This window comes from Electrona antarctica (genome assembly GCF_951216825.1).
Source record: "Electrona antarctica genome assembly, chromosome: 8".
Taxonomy (NCBI): domain Eukaryota; kingdom Metazoa; phylum Chordata; class Actinopteri; order Myctophiformes; family Myctophidae; genus Electrona; species Electrona antarctica.
This window is the reverse complement of record NC_136789.1, coordinates 10,749,432-10,773,227: the sequence shown is the minus strand read 5'-3', so window position 1 is coordinate 10,773,227 and position 23,796 is coordinate 10,749,432. Positions and strand designations below refer to the sequence as shown.

Genomic DNA, 23,796 nt, shown 5'->3' with positions numbered 1-23,796 from the left:
TCTTGGGTAGTTTTCACTGTTATCTGACTAATGGACAGTAATATTTCTTTATCAGACATTGTCAAATAAATCCTGGGCCAAATGAGACTATCAGACCATTTCTAATGATGTTCAAAAGGACCCTTCACTTTACACTACAGTGTCAGTGCCACAGCTGAAATGCTATCAAATGGTTATGAAACAGTTTAATTACTGGTCAAGTAATAAATACAGTATCCTACTTATTACAATATTGCACCCAAAATGTGAAGTTCAGTGTTATTATAGGCAAATTCAATGAATATTGCAACCAAAATGTGAAGCTCAATTTTATTGACAAAAGTATAGAAAATTATATTGCAACTGTTATAGTTCTCCAAAAGCTGCACGGACTTCCTGGAAACCACGGTACTGTCCCGTTGGAGAGGGAAATTTGGACCGGATGGCCTTTATGACACATGCCGGTAAGACGATACGGTTTTCAGCACCAAGTTTCTCGCCTTGTAAAGTCCACTCCAAAAAGTGCCTGTAGGCTACCAAGCGATATTGACTGAAAGATATAATTGACAATAAAACAGAAGTGATTAGATACAACTAATGTCAGACACAGACTGGAATATTCCACTAATATGACGGCTCGAAAATAATACATAGCAGTTGAATAGAAATTACTCTTTCAATGCTTACAGTAAATGTACACACTGTCCTAAAGTCTTATTGACATGTAAAACGAGAACAGTGGTTCCCAAGGTGGGGTGTTGATTTTACAATATAAATTGGGGTTTCCAGAGATAGAAATGCCATTAAAATAGGGGTCTGTAGACTAATGCATGTCAAACTGGGGGTCCTTGACATGAAAAGGTTTGGGAACCACTGGTCTAGAAGAAGGAATGCAAGCCACCACTAGTGAAACAAACAATAACACAATTTCCAGCTGCGTGTAGCTCCAGAAATCCAAGAATAAAGATAGATTGATGCCATATTGGTGTGTTGCTCAAGTAGGATAGGCCAGGCTTATTATTGTATTTAGAAAACAGGCTAATGCACTCAGATCAGGACTCGTGTTGACTCCTAGCCCTGGTCCAGTGCGTTAGACACTCGACCAGGGCTAGTTGGCTCCATCATGTACCTTCAGCTGGTTTAGCATACCCAAAGCAAAAAGACAACGTAAGAAGTTGAAGAGCGGCTACAATGCTACATTTCTATTTTCTAGCAATAAACTTACTCGTGAGTCAACAGTCCATCCAAACCCGCTGGTTCGGGTTGTTCCGCCCAGTTCTTTTTGGGAATCCTGAAATAGGTTTCCAGGACATGTCTGTCTATGTGCGGTCCAAAACTGTTGTGGCTAGTGACACATATCGGCTGCCCTGGTGCCCCCCCCCTGGCATCTCGCTCATCCAACAGTTCATCTAACAGGAATTGTGCACGGGGGAATTCATGACAACACAGCGAGTCTCTTTCAGTGTCCATGGGCACGCAGTTGGTGCACAGGCACCAGGAATCATTCCCGACGCGCTGCTCCTCCACGTCCGTCCCAGCAACAACTACTGCTGCCTGCCTGGCTGCAGCAGCAGCAGCTGCCTCCTCCTCGTCTCTGCGCTGGAGTTGTTCCTCTGTGTATACTGGTTCAAACAAATAACCCTGCTGCACTTCTGATTCCACAATGACTTGGAAATAGTCCTCTTCGTCCATGGAGCGCTCACTCTCTGGTGTTCCTGCAGACGCCATGATGTAAACAATGCGAGGAATGCAGCGGTGCGGTGGGGGTGGAGTCATCAAAGGTTGTAGGAGGTAGAGACCAGCCCCAAAACACAGTCGTCACGGAAGGGACACCCCAGTGTCCGTGACGACTGTGTTTTGGGGCTGGTCTCTGACGAGACAACCTGTAGTCCGGATTGAACACGGAAGAGTGTCTCTGACGTCAAAGCCACTTCGATAATATCAAATATCTAAAACCAGAGATTACACAAAAAATAACGCCAGGAAAGGGTTCTAAATCTTATAAAGGTCATTGACATATATTTTTTTGCTAAAAGGGTGAAGTGTCCCTTTAAGTGCAATCTGAAAACATAAAGGAAAAACAGTGCCATCTGCATGATGTTAAAAGTTTGGTCTGAGGACCTCAAGGGGTCCTTGAGGAAGTTCCAGGCAGTCCACAGCAAAATATGGAACATTTTACCACTTTAATCCCATTTTATACTTTGAAAATAGTCAATCTACAAGCTCACAAACGCGTCCCATTACTGCCCATTTTGAGCTTGTAGATCGGCTATTTTCGAAACATTTTGATAAATCTTCAAAACATTTCCCTAGCAGAAAATATTTTCATATGGGGGTCTGCAGAATGCATGTCAATTTGGGGGTCCTTGACATGAAAATGTTTGAGAACCACAAACGCACCATACCCACCCCACCTGCCATCATCTCATTTCAAAAGCTTTGTGGCCCACCCATCTGAGCACTTAACCCAGTAGATCAACCACTACCTAGATACGTCAGCTACTTGAAAATAGCCAATCTACAGAGATCTATTTTAGAAAATAAAATAAAAAATAATAATAATAATATATATATAATAATAATATATATATATATATATAGACTAAATAGGATTTTTTATTTTCGTATTTTTTAAATATTTTCAGAACACAAATGTTGAATACTGATTTCTAATTTGCGGGTCATTGACATGAAGATACCGTATTTGCGAACCACTGACATACAGTATTATCGACCACACGACTGAAAGTCTCATTTACCAATCATCAAATGAAAGAAGTCACACTGAACTTTGAGCACATTATGTGAGTTTATTCATTTTCTGCAAATCTGTGTGTAATAAGGCTATGGTACTGTAGACCCGACAACAGTGATCACCTGTGAATCAGTCAGGATAATATGTTTTGTTTAACCTCCTGAGTTGAACATCTGTCTGTTGCTCACTCTTTCGAGTTATTCCCACTCTATATAACTTAATTAACATAATGTTTAACCTCTCTCTCTCTTCCTCCCTACATATATCCTCCATTTCTTTCTCCCCCAGTCCCCCCCTTTCCTCTCCATTCTCAATTATTCCTTTCTGCTGTTTGCCGACATGATTAAGCTTCCTTTGATTTCATGTTATTAAGCTTTGAGGAAATAAAGGCATCAATTACCACTGTACCCAACACAGGGGAATTGAAAGGTTTCCAAATAGCAGGGACGTGGTGGGCCCATAATTCAGCCCGGGAAGTGGAGTTGCGGAGGCCCTCTATTTTATTAATACAAAAAAAAAAACGGCTGGCCCAGACCGGCCTGGACTGGACCGGCCGTTCGGGAGTTGTCCCGAATTTCCCAATGGCCAGCACGTCCCTGCCAAATAGACACGGATGTGAGCAGCTGGGCGGTCCCTCTAAATAAAATGCTATTCTAAATAAAATGCTAAAGGTTTGTATCGTTTCAATTAAAATGATAACTCTGTTATCTGCGCGCACCCCCCCGTGCCCCCCTCCTCCCCCACCACCCCCAGCACCTCCATAATCCGCTCCTGGGTTATCTGGAAAAAATAATACATGATGGCAAGATGGCGATTACGTTTTTGTGTTATCGTAAGCCATGCTGACTGCCACTGCAATGCTTGTGTTTGGTTGATTCCTTGCCAGCCACACCGCCACAATTCCCTCTTCAACGACGGAGGCTTTAAGCTCCCCTTGTGGACCACTGAAATGGGCTCACAAACTGTCACTCCTCTTTTTACTGTGAAATAAGACAATTCTGCCGAACCGACAGAAAAGTTGATGTAGTTTTCACAATGATGTGATGCAAGTATCACAAATTCTCTCCCTCTCTCTCTCTCTCTCTCTATCGTCTGCGGGTCACAGGGACTGCCCATGCAGTGCTATTTGCCGGGGGAGCAGGCCTGGCACTTCTCCAGGCCGTGCGGGTAGCAGGCCCGGCAGCGCAGGCAGCTGATGGACTCGTTGAAGCGGTTGGCCAGCATGGACAGCTTGCTGCCATGGCACAGGGAGCAGGGGGCACCATAGCCTGAGCCCCCACAATGCTGGCAGCAGCTCACCACCACCTCCTGCAGGGCACAAGAAACACAATGCATGAGTGGGAGGAGGAGGAGGAGGAGGAGAGAGGCACGAAAAGGGGTAACGGGGAGTTGGAATGGGCACAGAAACAGGAGAGACGTGTGTGGGATAGAGACAGAGGGATGAAAGGGACGGGTGAGAGAGGAGAGGGGGTAGGATATATATATATATATATATATATATATATATACATCGAGGTGACTGCGAAGTGCCGCACCGGCAAACAACATTCGGCCAAAATGTCCTCTCAGTACAGGGTTTTGTAGCATGGAATGGCCTTCCTCTGCGTATAAGGGATTGTGCTACATTTCCCTCTTGTAAATACAATCTGAAAAAATGGTTGCTTGAAAACCAAAGCTGCAACCATTCATGATTATTTTAGGTGTATTTATTTTCATGCTGTGTTCCCTATGTAATGTTATGTAAATGTATTCCACTGTTTGACTGTCTGTCCGTTTTGTGTTTCTTGTGAGGACTGCGGATGAAAATTAGCAACTGTGCTATATGCGGTGTATTTAGAACCTGATGCGTTTCAGTTAACATTTTAGTACATTGATTACATTTTAAAACCACAGATACTTAACCACTTTCACTTTCAGGTGTACAATTTTTAAAATCCTATCCTATCCTATATATCTTATATCCTATGATGAAGCAGGGCATTGATTTACGACATATGGAGACAAGAGGTTTCTGCCCGACAGCGACGATAAATGTGAGACGTGTGTAGCGAAAGTGAGTCAGCGTGCAGCCGTGCACCAGAAGGAAGTAATTAACTCCATCTCGCATGTAGACGTCGTCCCGGTGCACATCTACCAGCATCTATCCTCTAGCATCTGTTTTCTTGACTCCACACAGATGCTGGACATCCAGATTGGGAGGTTATAAAGAGAGAAGAAAGTAGCACAAAATGGAACCACCAAAGCACAAACTGCTGCATGGGAATATAATGGACAGTATATGGGTGTGAATGACACGATGAAAAATGCACTAGGGTTTGGACAATAAAATACTAAAGTATAGGACTTAATTGATTTCTTGTACAGTATACAGTAGCAGTATAGAGCAGTGTGAGTCTATACTAAAATAGACAGTATAGTAGTAGCCTACAGAGTATCCTGGCATGGTTGTAAAGGGGCAGCCGAAACCACAAATTCCTCGTCATCTGTTCACAGTTAACACTATATATATATAACAGTCACTACTACTACTGTAGCACAATCAAGCCGGCTGATGGAAGTGTGTGTGTGTGTGTGTGTGTGTGTGTGTGTGTGTGTGTGTGTGTGTGTGTGTGTGTGTGTGTGTGTGTGTGTGTGTGTGTGTGTGTGTGTGTGTGTGTGCGTGCGTGCGTGCGTGCGTGCGTGCGTGCGTGCGTGCGTGCGTGCGTGCGTGCGTGTGTGCGTGCGTGCGTGCGTGCGTGCGTGCGTGCGTGCGTGCAGGGGATGAAAGAGATAAAAGAGGAGTGCAAATGAGAAGACAGGAGAACGCAGGGGAATATGAGACAGAGGTGGTCTCTGTCTAAACTGAGGTCTTTGCTGAGTGGGATATTTATAGTGACTCATAGAAATAGACTATGTGACAACCGGGAATATTCTGGTGACCACCGGTGAGACGGGTGATAGCCGGAATGTAGACGGCACCCGGGTGAGCAGTATGGGTTAGCGCCCCAGCCCACTTGAGGCCTTTAGGAGGGCCATTCAAGCCGCAAAGGGGAGCCTGCGGCACCACCGTTTCCCTGCAGGTGGAGCTTGCAGAATCCACCACTCCCGAATGAAGTGTCTGGTGCTGGGAATCTGGTGCAACGCACAGGTTCTGGCTGCACCTGGTGAGAGCAGGAGTGGACCTGGTGAGGCATAGGAGGGGCCCGGCCAGGAGTCAACCCACAGAGCCACGCCGGATGGTTCTACCTCCCAGTATACCGGCAGAGTAGTTCTGGAGCAGCGGAATGTGTGGCCCTGGTTTTTCCCTAATGGGACTGATCGAGGGTAGCTACTGGGACGTAAGTCGGGACTTGATCATACCCCTCACCTGAGTGAGGGGTATGATGTTGGGAGACCCGATACTCCGATGCCCTTGGGATACATCACTGAGGATACGTCCCAGCCTCCAGGTGCATCCATGCAATGTTTTTTTTTCCCGTTCCAGGCTTATAATAGGACATGCCTTACGAAGTAGCATACTATAGAATTATTAATATTCAACGAGTACTGTAGTGCAGTCTGATTGAAGATTCTAGATTAGTGGTTCCCAAACTTTTTAGCCCCCAAAAGAGAAATTTTATGTCTCCCCAGGACCCAAACTTGTGAAAATAGCAGATCTACAAGCTCACAATATACGTTGTATATACAATGTAGATCGGCTATTGTCACTCCTCCTTTGTTTTCTTAGATTTTTCTTTTTCTTCATGACATTACTGTTTTTTTTGTTTTTTTTAACATTGAATTTGTTTCTAATTCATGAAAAACTTAGCTTTTTTGGGAATGAAAGAGATTCTTCTATAGCATCCAAAAAAGCCTTAACAAAAAAGTGGCTTACAAATGTAATACCAACTATAAATGAATGGATTGATTTAATCTATAGTATATTTATTATGGAGAGAATTACATTCAGCTTCAGAGGTCAAGTTGAAGTCTTCACAGATAACTGGTTTAGATGGATTGCTCATGTTTCTACCATAAGACCTGATTTTGTATAGTTTCAGTTAAACCTGTTTAACCTGTATATGCACCTGTATTATACTTATGTATTATGAATGTTCATCGATAGAGAAGAGAGGCAGACATCTCCCCTTGTGTGTATTGTACGTATATTGTCTTGTTTTGTTTTCGGTTGTATGTCTTGTCAATTGTCAGTCGTTCATGTATGTTTGATTAAAATTCAATAAAACGTAAATTGAAAAAAAAAAGAAAAAAGAAAGAGATTCTTCTTTTTTTTATACAGCTAATGTCTTAAGTTACATCAGCATTGTTGTTGTGAAGCAGTTCATACTAAAAGGATGGAGATAGTGTTTAAAAAAAGACTACAGTTTCCATTCGGCAAAGGAGTCAGACGGATAGGGAGAGAAGTGCGTTGGTCACACTGCTAAGTGGGCGGGATCAAAGCCACTATTTTAATGAGCTGTGTGCGTGCGTGCGTGCGTGCGTGCGTGCGTGCGTGCGTGCGTGCGTGCGTGCGTGCGTGCGTGCGTGCGTGCGTGCACAAATGTTAGACGTCAGCCTTATTTATACTGCGTGGGTGTTGCTCACCAAAAATAAGCAAGTGATCGGCTATTCTCAGTGAGCGACACGCCGACACCCACACACAACTAAGTATAACTCAGGCTTCATACAGTACACCTGTATTAGTTGGATCCACTGACAAATCTGACTGTAGACTCAACAGCTATAGGCTGTCAAACAACTCATTTTGTTATGGGTAGCAACGACGGGGATGTCAACGCCACTAAAAAAAAGATACAATTGTAGGGACTGTGAGTAAACCAAAAAGCTGCAAAGTAGATGATATAAATGATTAAAATTTGTTCTGAATTATTGACACAGTTCAATATCATGCACACTTTTAGTAACAAACCTAAAACTGAGCGTGTCGCACACACACACACACACACACACACACACACACACACACACACACACACACACACACACACACACACACACACACACACACACAAACAGTACAGTACAGTACAGTACAGTACAGTACAGTACAGTACAGTACAGTACAGTACAGTACAGTACAGTACAGTAAACAGTACCTTGTCCTGCATGTCACTGGTCCCTTTCTCCACTAGGACCCCGTGGGCGCTGAGGGCCTTCCCCTTCCTCCTGCTCCCCCTCTCCCTGGCCTGGGGAAGGCAGACCTCCGGCGCCTCGGGGGTCACCACCACCGAGTGGTGTCTGCTGGTCTCTGGCCTCCTGTGTGGAAGGCCGACCTCCGGCGCCTCGGGGGTCACCACCAGCGAGTGGTGTCTGTTGGTCTCTGGCCTCCTGTGCGGCGCACGGACAATGCGTAGGTTGCTGGTGTAGATGATGATCTTACCGAAGTCCATCACTGAAGACTGCAACACAAAGGGAACACACACACACACACACACACACACACACACACACACACACACACACACACACACACACACACACACACACACACACACACACACACACACACACACACACACACACACACACACACACCCCAGATACTTTGTTTTGGTATAATGCTCAATGAGTCCAGTCAGCTTCATACTAAAAAAAACAATGCAAACTACTGTGGCTACTGCGGCTGTGGCTCAGGAGGTAGAGCAGGTCGTCCTCCTGTCCACATGTCAAAGTGTCCTTGGGCAAGACATTGAGGGATCCCAAAACCTTCTTAAAAATGTCCTAAGTGGGTCTAAGAACAAATTTCCTCTTAAGAACTTCTTAAGAACGGTTGGCGCATGAGGCCCAATTAACCCTACATTGCCTCCAATGAGTCGGTTGGTGCTAGCTTGCCACCTTCCACCGATTCACCTCCTAATACTACTACTACTACAATATTAATATGCACTTTTACAAAGTGAGTTACAAAGTGAAGAACATAAGAAAATTATATAAAAGCAAGTTAGCAATGATTAAGTAAAAACAGGTCAATTAAAGCTACACATCCTCTTAACTTATTTTGTACCTACTGTATCCGTAACTAAAACAACTAGTTGCATTCAGTGTCTCTGCTCTTCTGTAGAGCATATTGTAACTTTGGCATTTTTGCGGTTTCAAATATTTTTTGACACAGAATCAAATGGTCATGTTTTATGGTCATGATTCACCAGGAGCCTGGATGGCTTGGTTCCAGGCTTAAAATAATTCATATAAGACTCTCTGTCCCTATTTTGGACATATCATTATAATGGCCTTCTAGGCCAAAATGTTACATTTATTTATAGAAAATAGCAGACCTATAATATGCTCACAAAGTGGCACATAGTGACAGGGGTAGAGTGGCTGGATGGCAACCGCAAGGTTTCCAGTTCGAACCCGGGCTCCCCCAGAGTTAGTGGCAAAGTGTCCTTGAGCAAGACACTGAACCCCTAATTGCTCCTGATGTGCTGGTTGGTGTCTTGCATGGTTTCCGCCGCCATCGGTGTGTGAATGTGTGTGTGAACGAGTGAATGTAATGCACAATCTATGTAAAGCACCTTTTATAAAGGCGCTATATACTGTAAATGCACCATTTACCATTTACTATGAATACAGGTGTGCCTTGAGATGTTGACTTGCCCAATGTGCCTTAGGCACAAAAAGTTTGTTTGTTTGATTTTACCCAAATCACACATTTTCAGATGTAAAACAGTGGGTGAATTTTTGGTTATTTCAAGCAAAAAAGCAAGTGTGCCGCAATATTTATTTATGCAAACATGCAGTGAGTGACAAGTGGTACTTTGAAGAATTAAGTCACAAAGCATTTTACAGTATCTCAGTTATACAGACAGTATGATAAACTCCAGGCTTCGCTCCAACAGGTTTACAGCTGACCTCTATCAATTTGCTGCACTAATGAAGCTGCCGTCACCGTAGTGCAATAAAAACAGGCTTTTTGGGTGAACAATTTAACTGCTGTCGTCCTTCCTGTTTAATGGATGTCCCACTTAAACTCAGCCCCTGTCGATACTTGGTCTGTGTCAGCTATTTAACGAAGGTGACAGGGAATGAGAGCAAAATAGGAGCTTACATTCCTCTTGTCTGTATTCAAAGTAAATTATGCTACAATTAAGGATCAGAGCCACAGCAGCAGGACTAGATACTTGCTTACTTTGTGCTGCCCAGAACGCATATCCCATGAAGCCATGAAGCTTGTGTTCACCACCTTTAAATTATTGCAATGTGCATTGCAAATAGCTGCTAGTACATAATTGCGTAGACATATTATCCAATCTGCATAATGTGAACTTCAATAGCTCTATTCGTGAAATAATGCAGTAATGTTTAGAGTTAAATAAGGCAGTTTTGGTTGACTCAACAAAACACTGTGATCGCACAATGTTCGAGCAAGACTAGGCAGTTACCAAGAAGGCCTTATCATCATTCTACCACCATTTGTGTCTGCTAAATTGCATCCTTTACAATGTCACTGTTGCACATGTGCACATTACAATGTCAATGCTGAAAGTATATATCGTGCAGCCTTATTCTACATAATGAAGTCAATTTCAATGTATAATTTATGATTCATATAAATATGTAAGAATAATTGGCCAAGGGGCGCAGTTCGTATTGAGCAACATTGTATTTTATTTATGCATAAGGCCTTGTGTGGTAAGCTTACTTAATTGTATCATCCTCGCTTTTAGAACCAAAGGTTACTGCTATGCTAGACATTCAACACGTTCATAGACACACATTACTACCAGTCCACATAAAAACAGTGAACAAGGAAAGACTGCTTTCATTTAGTATGCTCTACACAAATGGAACAAACATAAGGTTCAATTGGTCTCCATAGAGACATTTAGGGTGCTTCTTGACGACACAACACTACATAGTGACTGTCACTGCACCTGTTTCATGTAACAATATGTATTAACACTATATGTATTTGCATATACTGTAGTATATACTATAGTAGTATATACCAGTAAGACGCCTGGGGGGCGAGAAGCGTGTACGCATCCGCCTAGTTGATGACGGACTGCTGGGCGAGCGCTGGCGCTTTGGCATGGGGGGCATCAGCTATAGCTATAGGTTGTCTCCATATATGGAGCTCAAGGTGAAAGCCTTCGTTATTTCACCTAGAGCTCCATATACAGTATGGAGACAACCTATAGATCCATGTATGGAGACAACAGCGATATCCAGCGCTGACATCAGACTAGTGTAGAAACCTCATATATGGATATACACGTACACGCCTGACATCGTCATGGTGATATGTACTCAGTTGGCTGACATCGTCATCATGACACGTATCTAGTGAATCATATATAAGAAGAATCCGAGGTTTAGGGAGCTAGCAGCATTTGCTATGCTCCTCACGAGAGACTCCATTGCCTTCCGGACGAGACAGGATATTTGGCTTTACAACCCAAATGTGGTTAGAGATTTCTGCATCCCTGTTTGGATTGGACACCACTGCAGCGGGATCTAACTAGACAACCAGCACTGGTTCGAGCTATCTTATATGGTCCTTGATGTCATGATGATGTCACGATGACCTGGGCACCTGGGGTGACCAGGGGGCTGATGTCACAATGACCTGGGGGCTTGCCTGGGGTCAGCGACAGGGCTTTGAGTTAGGTGACATGACAGAGTGACGGGATTGTTGTGAGTGACGTGACTAAAACGCAAGGTTTCATAGTTATCTGCGACCATCGGTCGCAACTATACTTGTTATTGTTTTGCATTATATATATTGTGTTTTATATGCTATGATCAGCTGTCCTTGAAAAAGAGTTTGCTTCCAATGGGCATCCCTGAATATCCCTTGCATCTCTCTCTCTCTCTCTCTCTCTCTCTCTCTCTCTCTCTCTCTCTCTCTCTCTCTCTCTCTCTCTCTCTCTCTCTGCATGTCCCTCTGCACAGGCTGCACTGACAAGACTGCTCATCTAAATTATCAATGTGGGGATGCTAGGTCACGTGATCCTGTGATGTTACCCAACACTTGTGTTGTATAATGGCACAGTGCCACCGCTGTCGTCACATGCTGTAATGGGTGGGGACAGCAGTGGCACTGTGCCACATGCAGCAACAATATGACATATACTGTGTATGTGCATAACATTATCATCAGACATTATGAAACTCTTTCCCTTCTTCTGTGGGAGTGGGGTGGGTGAAGAATTAACTTCTTCATACATTATTAAATCTATAAATGCACCACTCTACAGCCACGCAACACTCTAGTACTGTATAACATAACGTACACTTTATATTTTTATGGTTGTTTTTTATGGCTTATATGATGAGATCATTTCACATTTTGTTTAGGTTAGAGGCTAGCTAGCACATCAGTTTTGTTACATAATAAAAAGTGCTACACAAATTAACCTTGACTTGGTGAGAATTCCCCTTTTTTTGCAGTCCAGTTAGAATATAAGCTATTAACAAGTGGCTAGTGTGTCAACAAAGCTTGTTGGATTATCAAAGATCCTATAAACCATCCGAACCACAGACTGTTCCAGATCCAGACGCTAACACATGGCCAAAGGCTCCGTCCGTACCCTCTGACAGTAGGCTGCTAAAAACTAAAAATCACACCCGTGTGAAGTGAGGGACGCTCTTATCGTTATACATCATCATACATCATCTCATGAACAACTGAATTTATGTGATTGGTTAGCCGATTTCCTCGTCTACATATGACGTCAATTTTCCCTTCATTGTCAATGGCATTTAATGTTTGTGTTGCCACACATTTAAGTCACATTTGGCGGACATTTGACCTAATTTCTCTTTTCATTGTCAATGGCAATGTGTGTGGACAAAATTTACATCATATTTGAGGCACATATGACCTAATTTCTCCTTTCATTGAACTGAATTGAACTAAATTTATGTGATTGGTTAGCCGATTTGCTCTTCTAAATCTACATCTAAATTTTCAATTAATTGTCAATGGCATTTAATGTTTGTGTTGGCACAAAGTTACGTCATATTTGACGGATATTTGACCTAATTTCTCCTTTCATTGTCAATGGCAAATATTGAGACGTGTGGGGACAAAAGCTGTATATATGAGGGGCTAGCGCACTTCAAAAATCACACCTGTGTGAAGTGAGGGGCGCTCTTGTCATCGTACATCATACATCATATTTGGCGGACATTTGACCTAATTTCTCCTTTCATTCACTGCGTGAAAAGAGAAGTTTTGGGCACTAGATTTGCCCGTAAACCTCAAGTTTAGCAGGCATAATCAGTAATATACGGTAATATACAGGTGTGATGGTACAATTCGGTAGTTTACCGGAGTTTGTTGGAAAGTTTAACAGGAGTTTCCTGTAATATACACATCCAAATTCCATGCTTTTTGCGCAGTGATTGTCAATGGCAAATATTGAGATGTGTGGGGACAACAGCTGTATATAGGTTGGGCTAGCGCCCCTCAAAAAGCTATTCCCTCTGGACAATCTGGCTAATAAACGAACAGACCAGAAAGGTACAGCTTTGCCCACTCCCAACTGCCTGCCTGTGTGCAACCTAAAGGCAACAGTCACACTGGCACCTGACACTGTTCAGAAATTGGAACCGTATGCACGCACCGCCATATGGACCTCAATCGGTGCTAGGACCGACATACAAGCTTTGACATATTTCACAAACTTGAAATGTTGTACGGTATTATAGGCATAGGTGTTTGCCCATGTTTGACGTTACCTTGGCCTCTGGTTCGACGGGTTCCCCCTGGGCTGCAGCAGCAGCTCTGTAAGCTCCCACCCCTCTGTACACGTTGATCCGCTGGGCGATCAGTCCTGTTGGTGGATACATGTCTGGGGAAAAGAACATCACACATTGAGCACACTATGGTACAACATTCACCTATACAGTACATAACACTTAATATCGTTGCTGTCTGGCAGAAACCTTGTATCTCCACATTTCAACTTTGGATGTGTTTACATAACTTACATGCACGCAACACAACGCAACACAACACAACTCAAATAATGAATGCCCTACTTCGCTGTCCCAAATGGACCTGTGGTTGATTTGGTTAGGTTACCCTCTCAGAGTGAAATGAACACTGAGGATTTTACTGTATTCACAAATAGGAATATGCATGCATGCGCACGCACGCACGCGCACGCGCACGCACACACACACACACACACACACACACACACACACACACACACACACACACACACACACACACACACACACACGTTGACCCTACATTTATAAATACAGACACACAGTTTAGTACTATACATATTGTAAGTGACAAACCAATACAGTAGAAGTGGTGCATGGGGATAATACATGAGGTAGTTAGCAATATCTATCTATAATTCAATCTATAATTACTTTGGTGTGTGTTTGCACACTGCAGCGTCCTAGGCATAAAGATGGATTTTCTATTTGCTTAGTCTGTCGTGGTGCAGCGTGTATTCTTGTTGTTCTTAATTGAATCAAATGTATTTCATCCCTGGAGACGCACGCCCGTTGAAATGGGCCCATCAGTTTTTAACACTTTTCACTGAGAAAAAAAGCTAATGATGTGAAAGCCAAGTAGTCACATGGGAACTGCGTGGCTCCTACAGTATGTGGATTTCAGACTTCCTGTGGACAGCCTGTGATGTCAGTCATAAAATAAAGTCAGTCTAAACACTGAGTCGGGACTCGGGACCCATTTGTGGGTCACAGACCAATTTCTATGGGTCACAACTCGAGTAAAAATCCCATTTTCTTTTCCTACATTATATATATATATATATATATATATATATATATAATATAATATTGTTTTTTTAACATTAAAACACATTAAATTACAACATTCAAATAATTGTATAGATTTAAAAAAGAAATCCATTAAAAAAAGTGAAAGGTGAAAATAGCCGTTCTACAAGCTCCCAGCGTGGCGTGAAGCATGCAGATCTGCTATGCTGCATCGTTCGGGTCCTGGGCAAACATCTAACCTAGCTCTCCTTTGGGTCTCGAGTTAAAACGTTTGGGAACCACTGGTCTATGACATACTCTGTGACGCATGGCTCCACATTTCAACCCAAGCCCCAGTGACTTCCATTACAAAATGAAAGTTAAATAATTAATAAAGTAGGAGCAGTTGAAACAAGGGTTTTCATTTACAGTACTGTATGTAGCATATTACTAAATAATACACCAGCTTCACACACAGGCACATGGCGTATATGTATACCGTAACACAATGGTACTGTAGAACAATACACCAACACTGTCACGGTGTGGACACAGAGGTGTAGGACTCGACCAGCCACAGAGAAGTGAATGGTCAAGAGGTTTTAATCTCAAAATACACACTGGGAAAATAACAAGGAACTTCAAAGATACTATAGAAGACAAACAAGAACTGACCACATTATTTATGACGATAAAGTGACAAGGAACTGAACACACTGGGACATATAAAAAATGGCCAATATGTGTTGTTTTTTCTTGATTACTGTGGGAGAGTGCAATATCATCCAATCCACTAAGCAACTCAAAGCAATACAAACCATTTGCCTTTGCCATTTCAGCAATTTTTTTGGGGGTGCGACCCACACGTTTAGCAGTGTAGCTCATTCCACAAACGCCTGGTCCTTACAAGCTGTACCTCATTGTAAAGGTTACACAAATGATATAAAATAAAATACCGATTGGTATTATTATTAAAGGTGAGAAATAATGGACCAAAGTTAAGTTAAGTTTATATAGAGAAAGACTAACTAGACACAGGTGAACTGAAAAAGACAACTAGGATAGGTCAACAGGCAAATATAACACAGGTGACTACGGTTACAATAATGCAGGGAGGTAAGAAAAGGCAGGTTACAACAAACAAGACAGACAAACAAGAATGCAAGTAAAAGTCCAAAAACGAATAAACTAATAAAACTACTAAGACTTTACATCAGGGTCCTCCAAGGTCCACCTTTCCTCTATCACCACCATTAGGCCAAAATGTCTGCTTGTACACAAGATATCTGAAAATCACAAGACTGCAATTAAACGTATTGCCAAGCTTGTTCATGCACCTTATGTAAGCATTCTAGAAAGTGTTGACATATCACTAATATGACCTTATTGTCTCCACCAGGCCGAAGGCATGGGGAGAGAGTATGTTTTGCACTCCGTCCGTCCGTCCGTCCGTCCGTCCGTCCGTCCGTCCGTCCGTCCGTCCGTCCGTCCGTCCGTCCGTCCGTCCTTCCTTCCTTCCTTCCTTCCTTCCTTCCTTCCTTCCTTCCTTCCTTCCGTCCGTTACCAGCTAATCTCCGCCACCGTTGACCCGATCCATGCCAAACTTTGCACACACACTCCCTGGATGCCAACGACGAACCTCTGCCCCAAATATTACAGCCTGTTATAGCGCCACCATGAGGCCGATATAGGCAAAACACATTTCTCTAGATTACTCGTACACATTTTATCCATACATCACACAATTCGGTATACACTATCTCCATAGTCATGTGATCAACCAGGATCTGCACCATTTCCCATCTTCCATCCTGATTGGCTAATATTGGCTTCCAAAGCTCACATGATTGGTCCGTTTCGAACAAAATGCCACAGATCACAAACACAGTGTGCAATTTCCGTGAAATTATACACGCACATTTCCACTAGGCCGAGGACGACATGCCACTAATTTTTTTCCAAATCAGCCTCATGGTGGCGCTATAACAGGCCAATTCCTGTTTTTAGCTATAACTGCATCAATCTGTATACAACTTATGCATGCGCCCATGGAAAAACATTGTCACTACATCCCTCCACATCTGCCGGTTATAGCGCCACCATGAGGCCGATTTCTGCTAAACACATTGCTTATGTTAGTCGCACAGATTTCATCCAAATCTCACACAAATCGGTACACATGATCTCTGTAGTCATGTGATCAAGACGAGTCTGTTGGATTTCTCAGATTCTACACTGATTTTTCAGGAGTGGCCCGTTTCGTTCAAAATGTCCTACTCATCCAGAATTCTATCTTCAGAGATGCTTTGAGTGATCTGGCTCTGCATTTCCTCAACAAAATTAAGAAAATTGTTGCAAAAAACAAACAAACAAAAAAACATATTTATATTACTCCTAAACATTTTGTCAAACATCTCACACAGTCCTATCCTCCTGGTGGAGACCTGTGCCCAGAAGGGCACTTTTTCTAGTTCTGTAATGTTTTTCATTAAGTTAGGATGTTACTTTCCAATGTGAAGTGGGTAGCTTACTGTATGTATAAAATGACCTCCTCCTGTAGATACCGATGTGTCCCTTGCTGTCTCCCCATCCCACTTACAGTATATAATTTGGAGATGATTACTGGTTGTTTATGGGGATCATGGATGAGTTAGTCTGCTGCTGTATTACTGGCAATTGATAGGCTCAGCTCTCTATATTACTAGTCAGGTTTAGGTTATATTGTTGATTAATTGACATTACACTAAGCTTAATTTCTACAGAGCCAGGCCCCAATTTGAGACCAACAAAGAGTGACCGACAGTCCAAGCAAGGCAAGTGATGTAAAAAGAAGAAAACAGGACTGTTATACTGATATGATACTGGCATGATACTGACCATGATTACTGGCATGATGCTGACCATGATGCTGACATGATACTGACCATGATACTGACATGATACTGACCATGATTACAGGCATGATACTGACCATGATGCTGACATGATACTGACCATGATACTGGCATGATACTGACCATGATGCTGACATGATACTGACCATGATACTGACATGATACTGACCATGACAGCTTGTGATCAGGAATGAATTGTTAGGAAATTAGGCACTGCACACAGACAACCAATGCGTAAAGATTCAGAGGGAAAGACAGTATATACTGTAGGTTTGCAGACGTTAACTACATAATTACACTGTTCTCCTGTTTCTTGTCCCTGTACTATTCTGTCTAAAGAAAAGGAAAAAAGGAAAAGCTTGCTAGACATTATCTTTAAAAAAATAATAAACTACTGAAGGAAAGGGAGGATGCAATTTATTATTGAATTTGTGACCCAACTGACAGCGATGTTTCCTTCAGTTGAAAATCAATAATTTAATAGAAAGACTGGCAGGGCGAAAGTGAAACGTCAAAGCGGTTCAGTTTGGAATAATGAGAGCAAACCCACTTGCCACATTCGGCCTCTACTTGGATCTTGTCAGTGTACAAGCCGCAGAGTTCAGATGTCAACATCTCTTTGGATTGGTTTGAATTACCCTCCTCCGGTGTCTAGAGTCCATCCTCAAAGAAAAGACAGAGTGCTCTTTCTAATGCTTATCAGAGACCTGCTGGAGTTAAACCTGTTAAGCCAAATCATTTACCATTGGTCACAGAGGCCCCGGAGAGAGTCTTTGGCACTTGCAAGTTGAGCAAATGAGGCCAAATAAGAGGCCAGTGGAGCGAGGAATGACATAACATCTTTCAAAGCCTTTGTCCTTCTCATTGTCTGGAAGAAAATAGTACAAGGAGAACAGTGGTTCTCAAACGTTTTAATTTCAAGGACCCCCATAACTCTGAGGGTGTACAAATGGACCCATATTTGTACACACAGAGTTACAGACTTTGAGAACCGCTGCCATAGAAGACCGAAACCTAATTCTGTCATTACTGGATACGGCCAACATACTGTAGCACGGACAGGTGAGATGCATATGATATGGGTGAGATGCAGGTCTTATCCCATTAAAACCGGGAAAGCATCTGTGTCATCATGGCTATTAAAGAATAGCAGATGGGGTTTATGGGGTGGTCTTCTTGCAAAATAAAACATTTAGCACATCATGGGAGAGAGATCGTCTGGGAATTATACTACCCTTCTGCTATGGTCCCCCATCTTCTCTCTCTCTCTCTCACACGCACGCACGCACGCACGCACGCACGCACGCACACACAAACACACACACACACAAACACACACACACACACACACACACACACACACACTTCTCTGATGGATTTCCTCAATGTGTTCCCTCATCCCTTGCTCCACATGAGCTTGTCACCAGAGAGAGAGAGAGAGAGAGACAGAGAGAGAGAGAGAGAGAGAGAGAGAGAGAGAGAGAGAGAGAGAGAGAGAGAGAGATAGTAGGTCCAAAGGCAGATTGAATTGATGCTGAGTGTGGGTGGGCGGAGGTATGGAGAAGTGTTGTTTTGTTCTGGTTTATTATCATTCGCACATAGGAATTCAAAACAGAAACTGAGAAACCACATATCATCTCAAATAAAATTCAAGACAAAGCTTTATCAGAAATGTTTGTAAAGGCAATATAATGGCAGGTGTTTGATTTTCTACTGCAGTTCCAGAATATTAACCGTATTTTCCGTAGTAAAGACTATAGCATTTTTTGCATCAGGCCCACTTGAAAATCCTGAACGCGTCCGTGGTATACTTGATCACTTGATACGGGTGATAAAGACCACCTAATCAAGCTGTCAGGGTTTATTTCTCAATAATTGATTATCCCCATTGATTATCCCTTGCATATATGACAACAAAAATGTCTACACATGTCGGTACATGCGTTGCTCCCGCAGACGAGTGGGCGAAGTGGGTCTTCTGCACACCTGCGCCATCACAGAGGGAGGCAGCAAATAACAAAAGAGAAAGAGAGAATTTGAAAAGAAAGGAATGGTGAAAAACGTATTTCTTTCGCTATTTCTTTCTTTTCAAATTCTTCACACTCAAACAAGGCTTTGAAGTGTGTTGAGGACAGACAGAGGCATCCCGCAGCCACAATGGTGCCTTCAGCCCCATTGAGATGGACTTCACAGTACACGCCTCTAGGGAGAGCGTTGAAAGGCCTGAGGAATGAGGAAGCAGCCACAGGTAGAAGGCCATCATGCCTTAATGGCCACTGACCTACTTCGAGGCCTTTAGAGAAGCACCAGCGAGGAGCCCTGGAGCACGCTGGGCCTCTCCAGGGAAATGGCTGACATGGCTGACCAGAGAATGAATGTTACCACTTAAATCCTACTGTACTTCGTTGACCGAGGTCCCCAGACCGAGGTCTATAGATATACTTCCCATTTCGACGACTTGGGGAAAACTGTTTATATAACTGACCATGTGCTAGAATAGTAGTCTTCTACATAATGGACAACGTTACGTTTGTGACGACCCAATGTCCACCAATCGTCGACCCAACATTGACCCACAATGCAATTTTAATATAGGATATAACACCAGTAGGTCTAACAATGAGGCCCCTCTCATCCAGCAAATCCACTTTTAGACCCATGTACTTCCTTCAGAAACAAACAAGAATGACACCTCCTTTCCTATTATTTTGTATTATTGTTTTTTTAACGTGTTGTGTATGTTTCTCTGTCACAACCTTCCAGCCATTGGTTCAATCACTGTCATGGCGTTCCTGTAGCTTCAGTTAGCTCATAGCATTAGCTGCTGTTGTCACTCGCTCGGCGCTGCAGCGTTGCAGAGTCTGGGTTCAGAGAAACTTCAGACTTCCGCGTTGCAGCGTTTCAGGGCTTAGGAGGCAACCAATCATGATTGGGCACTAGTGGTTCAGACTAGAGCACTAGTGGTTCAGACTCCCATTGGCTTAGGAAGCGTTTCAGAGTATGGGTTTAGACTCCCATTGGCTTAGGCGGAGTTTCAGAGAATGGGTTCAGACTCCCATTGGCTTAGGGGCAGCCAATTATGACTAGGTCGCTAAAAGAAAATGTGCTGTATGCCAGTTTTCACCTGGCAAAAATATTGACTATATATATAATTTTTTTTTTACATTTTTATCCCACGATTTTGCAACAATTTTTTTCTCCCAGTGTCAATTATCTAATAATCCTGAGCGCTAAACTCCCTCTGCAAACCTGGGGAGATCAACGGACTGACCTCATGCTTCCTTCTATGCATGATGAGTCCAAGACGCTTCTTTTCACCTGACAGGGGGGGGTTCCCCGGTTGGACCTACCCTAGGGACACGGGAGAACATGCAAACTCCACACAGAAAGGCCCTTTTGCAAACCCCACTAGGGTATGGGCACTGATGACATGGAGGAGAGAACACGACCCCAGCGCCCACAGTGTCGCCAGGCAGCGGGAATCGAACCCAGAAGCTTCTAGCTGTGGGCGACTGCAGGAGCCACCGTGCCTTCAATATTGGCTATATTTTCTGTCAAAGAGATTTGGTACTGTAGACGGGGGAAAAATAACAGTTGTAACTCAGGTCCATTTTACCTACAATAAAGGGTTTAAGTGGAACAGAAGTTACAGAACTAGGCCTACTCATTTCTGTAACTGCACATGTCTTGAGGCAGTGAAGAACCCTTAACTCCTCATAATCAGTTCAATATAACTTCACTGCGACCCAAATGGGTTATTTAGTTGATGAAGTGATTTTTGTTACCTAAGGCAGAAAGTAATCTGTCAAAACAGCACCACTGCTATAAACATGTAGTGTTGTTGTTAGAGGAGCACCCGGGAGGAAGTGGACTATATGAAAGGGGCAGAAGCCAGAGTCATTAAAAATGAGGTGAGGGGCATTTTATTTTATTTTTTACCAAATGGGTTCCCAGATTGAGCAGAAAGTGACAGACCTTGCTGGTCGTCTGGCATGCCTTCAAAGCCGCGGAGCTGCTCCACCTCCAGGTGGCTGGGGGGGATCTTGCGGTGCATGAAGCTGTGGGGGTACTTCTCCTCTGGGCTGTCCAACTCTTGGCCGTCCTCGTACACGTGCTTCAGGACCCGGCCGCTGTAGGACGCCGCCAGCTTGAACCTCACCTGGGGAAGAGATGAAGAGTTGAGCTGACATTTCATTCTTCCACATAATATTATCCAAACTTTTTGTGGGTTTTTTTCTTTTATTTTTTAAATGAATGCCCTACTTGCTCATAGGCTACTAGTGAGGGTGACATAGTATCAAAAGTAGCAGATCTGCAAGCTCAAAATGCAGCGTGTATTATAGCCTCTTTGCATTAACATTGGATACTTTTGCAAATTTCTTTTATATTTTATCTCCATCATTAATATATATGCGATACCAGCTCAGTGGCCTTGTGGTTAGAGTGCCCGCCCTGAGACTGGCAGGTCGAGGTTCGATCCCCGTCCGGGTCATACCAAAGAATCTGAAAAATGGGACCCATGCAGTGCCTCCCTGCTTAGCACTCAGCAGTGAAGGACACAGGTGGAAACAACTCCCAAGGTTAGACAAGGCAGGTACACTAGTAACTAGGCAGACAGTAAACACTGTCTGGAACAATACTACAAAATAAGATACACAAGACCAAGGCAACAACAGAGTAACAGAAAACCAAAACCAACCAGAACACATGACAAATACAGAACATTCTGAATGAAAAATATGTTAATATAAGTAAAAAAACGAAATATTAAAGGACAGTCAATGTCCATGGACCGAGGAGCAGACTGTGACATAAACGCTATACTTAGTTGACCCCATGGTCAATATAGGCCTCCTCCTGTTTTCGACAAATACGAAAATTTGTGAGGTTTGTAGATCTGCTACTTTTAGTGAATGCTTGCCTCAGAATATAGGATGAACCAGAGTTTAAAAAGACTAGTAGTCAAGGCCTACATTGAGATAACTGACCTTTCTGGGCTTGGTGCCCTCGTGGCGCTGATTCACTTTCCTCTGGCAGTCGTCCATGGTGCCTGACAGAGGTGGCGAGGTTGAAGGAATGTAAAACTCTGTCCAAAAACTCTTCTGCCCAATGGGGGCCAATAAGCAATCCTGAGCTGTACAAAGTGGTGCCCCGGACGTCAGGGCCAGGGAGCAGATGAAAGTATAGCTGTATAGATGGATAGCTGGAGGCTCCGGTTGAAGGCGTACGACCAGGAAGCTACTATGTACGAGGAAGGAGCACAGCGTTATGGTGGAATGGCCCGTCCTCGGTCGCTGGCTGGAGACCTGACTGAGATGCTGTCGTTTGAACGTTGAGAGTATACCTGCCGAGCAGAGGAGCCCACCTTGCTAGCCGCTAGTGTTCAATTATTCACGGCGGGATCACATGGACAAAAGGCCGGTGGGGAAACTAGAAGCTTCGTCATCAAATAATCATGCCCACCAGAATAGAAGGCAGCCTCAGACCCGCCTGAGTGTGTGTGTGTGTGTGTGTGTGTGTGTGTGTGTGTGTGTGTGTGTGTGTGTGTGTGTGTGTGTGTGTGTGTGTGTGTGTGTGTGTGCGTGCGTGCGTGCGTGCGTGCGTGCGTGCGTGCCGGCGTGCGTGCGTGCGTGCGTGCGTGCCGGCGTGCGTGCCGGCGTGCGTGCCGGCGTGCGTGCGTGCCGGCGTGCCGGCGTGCCGGCGTGTGTGTGTGTGCCGGCGTGCGTGTGTGCGTGTGTGTGTGCGTGTACAGTAGTGTTTCAAGAGGACTGCTTGTTGCTGGAACAGGAACAAGCATGCCGGCAGTGTTGGAAACTAAGTGTGACATTTCACGTCTGCTGCTGTGCTGTCATAGCCGGGAAACTCAAAACTGATCTTTTGATTACAAGGACTTCAGATCATAGCAAAGTAAAATGCACTTACGTTCAGATTCACTTTATCTATCCCTCAGGAAATTGCAATGTCGCAGTTGCCAAAAACACAGTTAGGAAGTAAGCTCTTTAAACTCTAGATTGTCCCCAAGGGGATATTACTTCCCACAGTAGCTCTCTCTGTACAGTGCATATCAGACAACCATTCAAACAAAATCACACAATAACAGCAATACAACAGTAATAACAATATACAATAGCAGACGGCAGGAGCCTACACGTCTAGGACTGTTCAGCAAGGCATATTATTTAAGACGGCTATGACAGCAAGTGTCATGCTTGCAGTGTTATGTACCCGTACCTGCAGTCTACAGTCTCTGTGTCTCTGAGATAGGATGTGGATAGCTCAAACATGTACTGTATGATTATTACACACACACACGCACGCACGCACGCACGCACGCACGCACGCACGCACGCACGCACGCACACGGGCCATTAGCAGACACTCTTAATCCAGAGCGATTTACAGTAACCAAGAACAAAAACATGGTACTATACATGAAAATAGTCATCATGAATCATACATAAGCTAAGAACCTAACAGTGGAAGAAAACTAATTTCGGC

At 43.6% G+C, this 23,796-nt stretch overlaps 1 protein-coding gene across 1 annotated transcript; it reads right to left on the bottom strand.

Moving 5' to 3' along the window:
- Positions 1-3,856: 3,856 nt before the first annotated feature.
- On the bottom strand, positions 3,857-22,343 carry grxcr2 (glutaredoxin and cysteine rich domain containing 2; the record flags this gene model as incomplete). The annotated part of the gene is made up of 5 exons (XM_079508016.1): positions 3,857-4,042; positions 7,810-8,112; positions 13,400-13,512; positions 21,274-21,457; positions 22,287-22,343. 5 exons carry the CDS (start codon positions 22,341-22,343, stop codon positions 3,857-3,859), a joined length of 843 nt encoding a protein of 280 aa, XP_079364142.1.
- Positions 22,344-23,796: the final 1,453 nt, after the last annotated feature.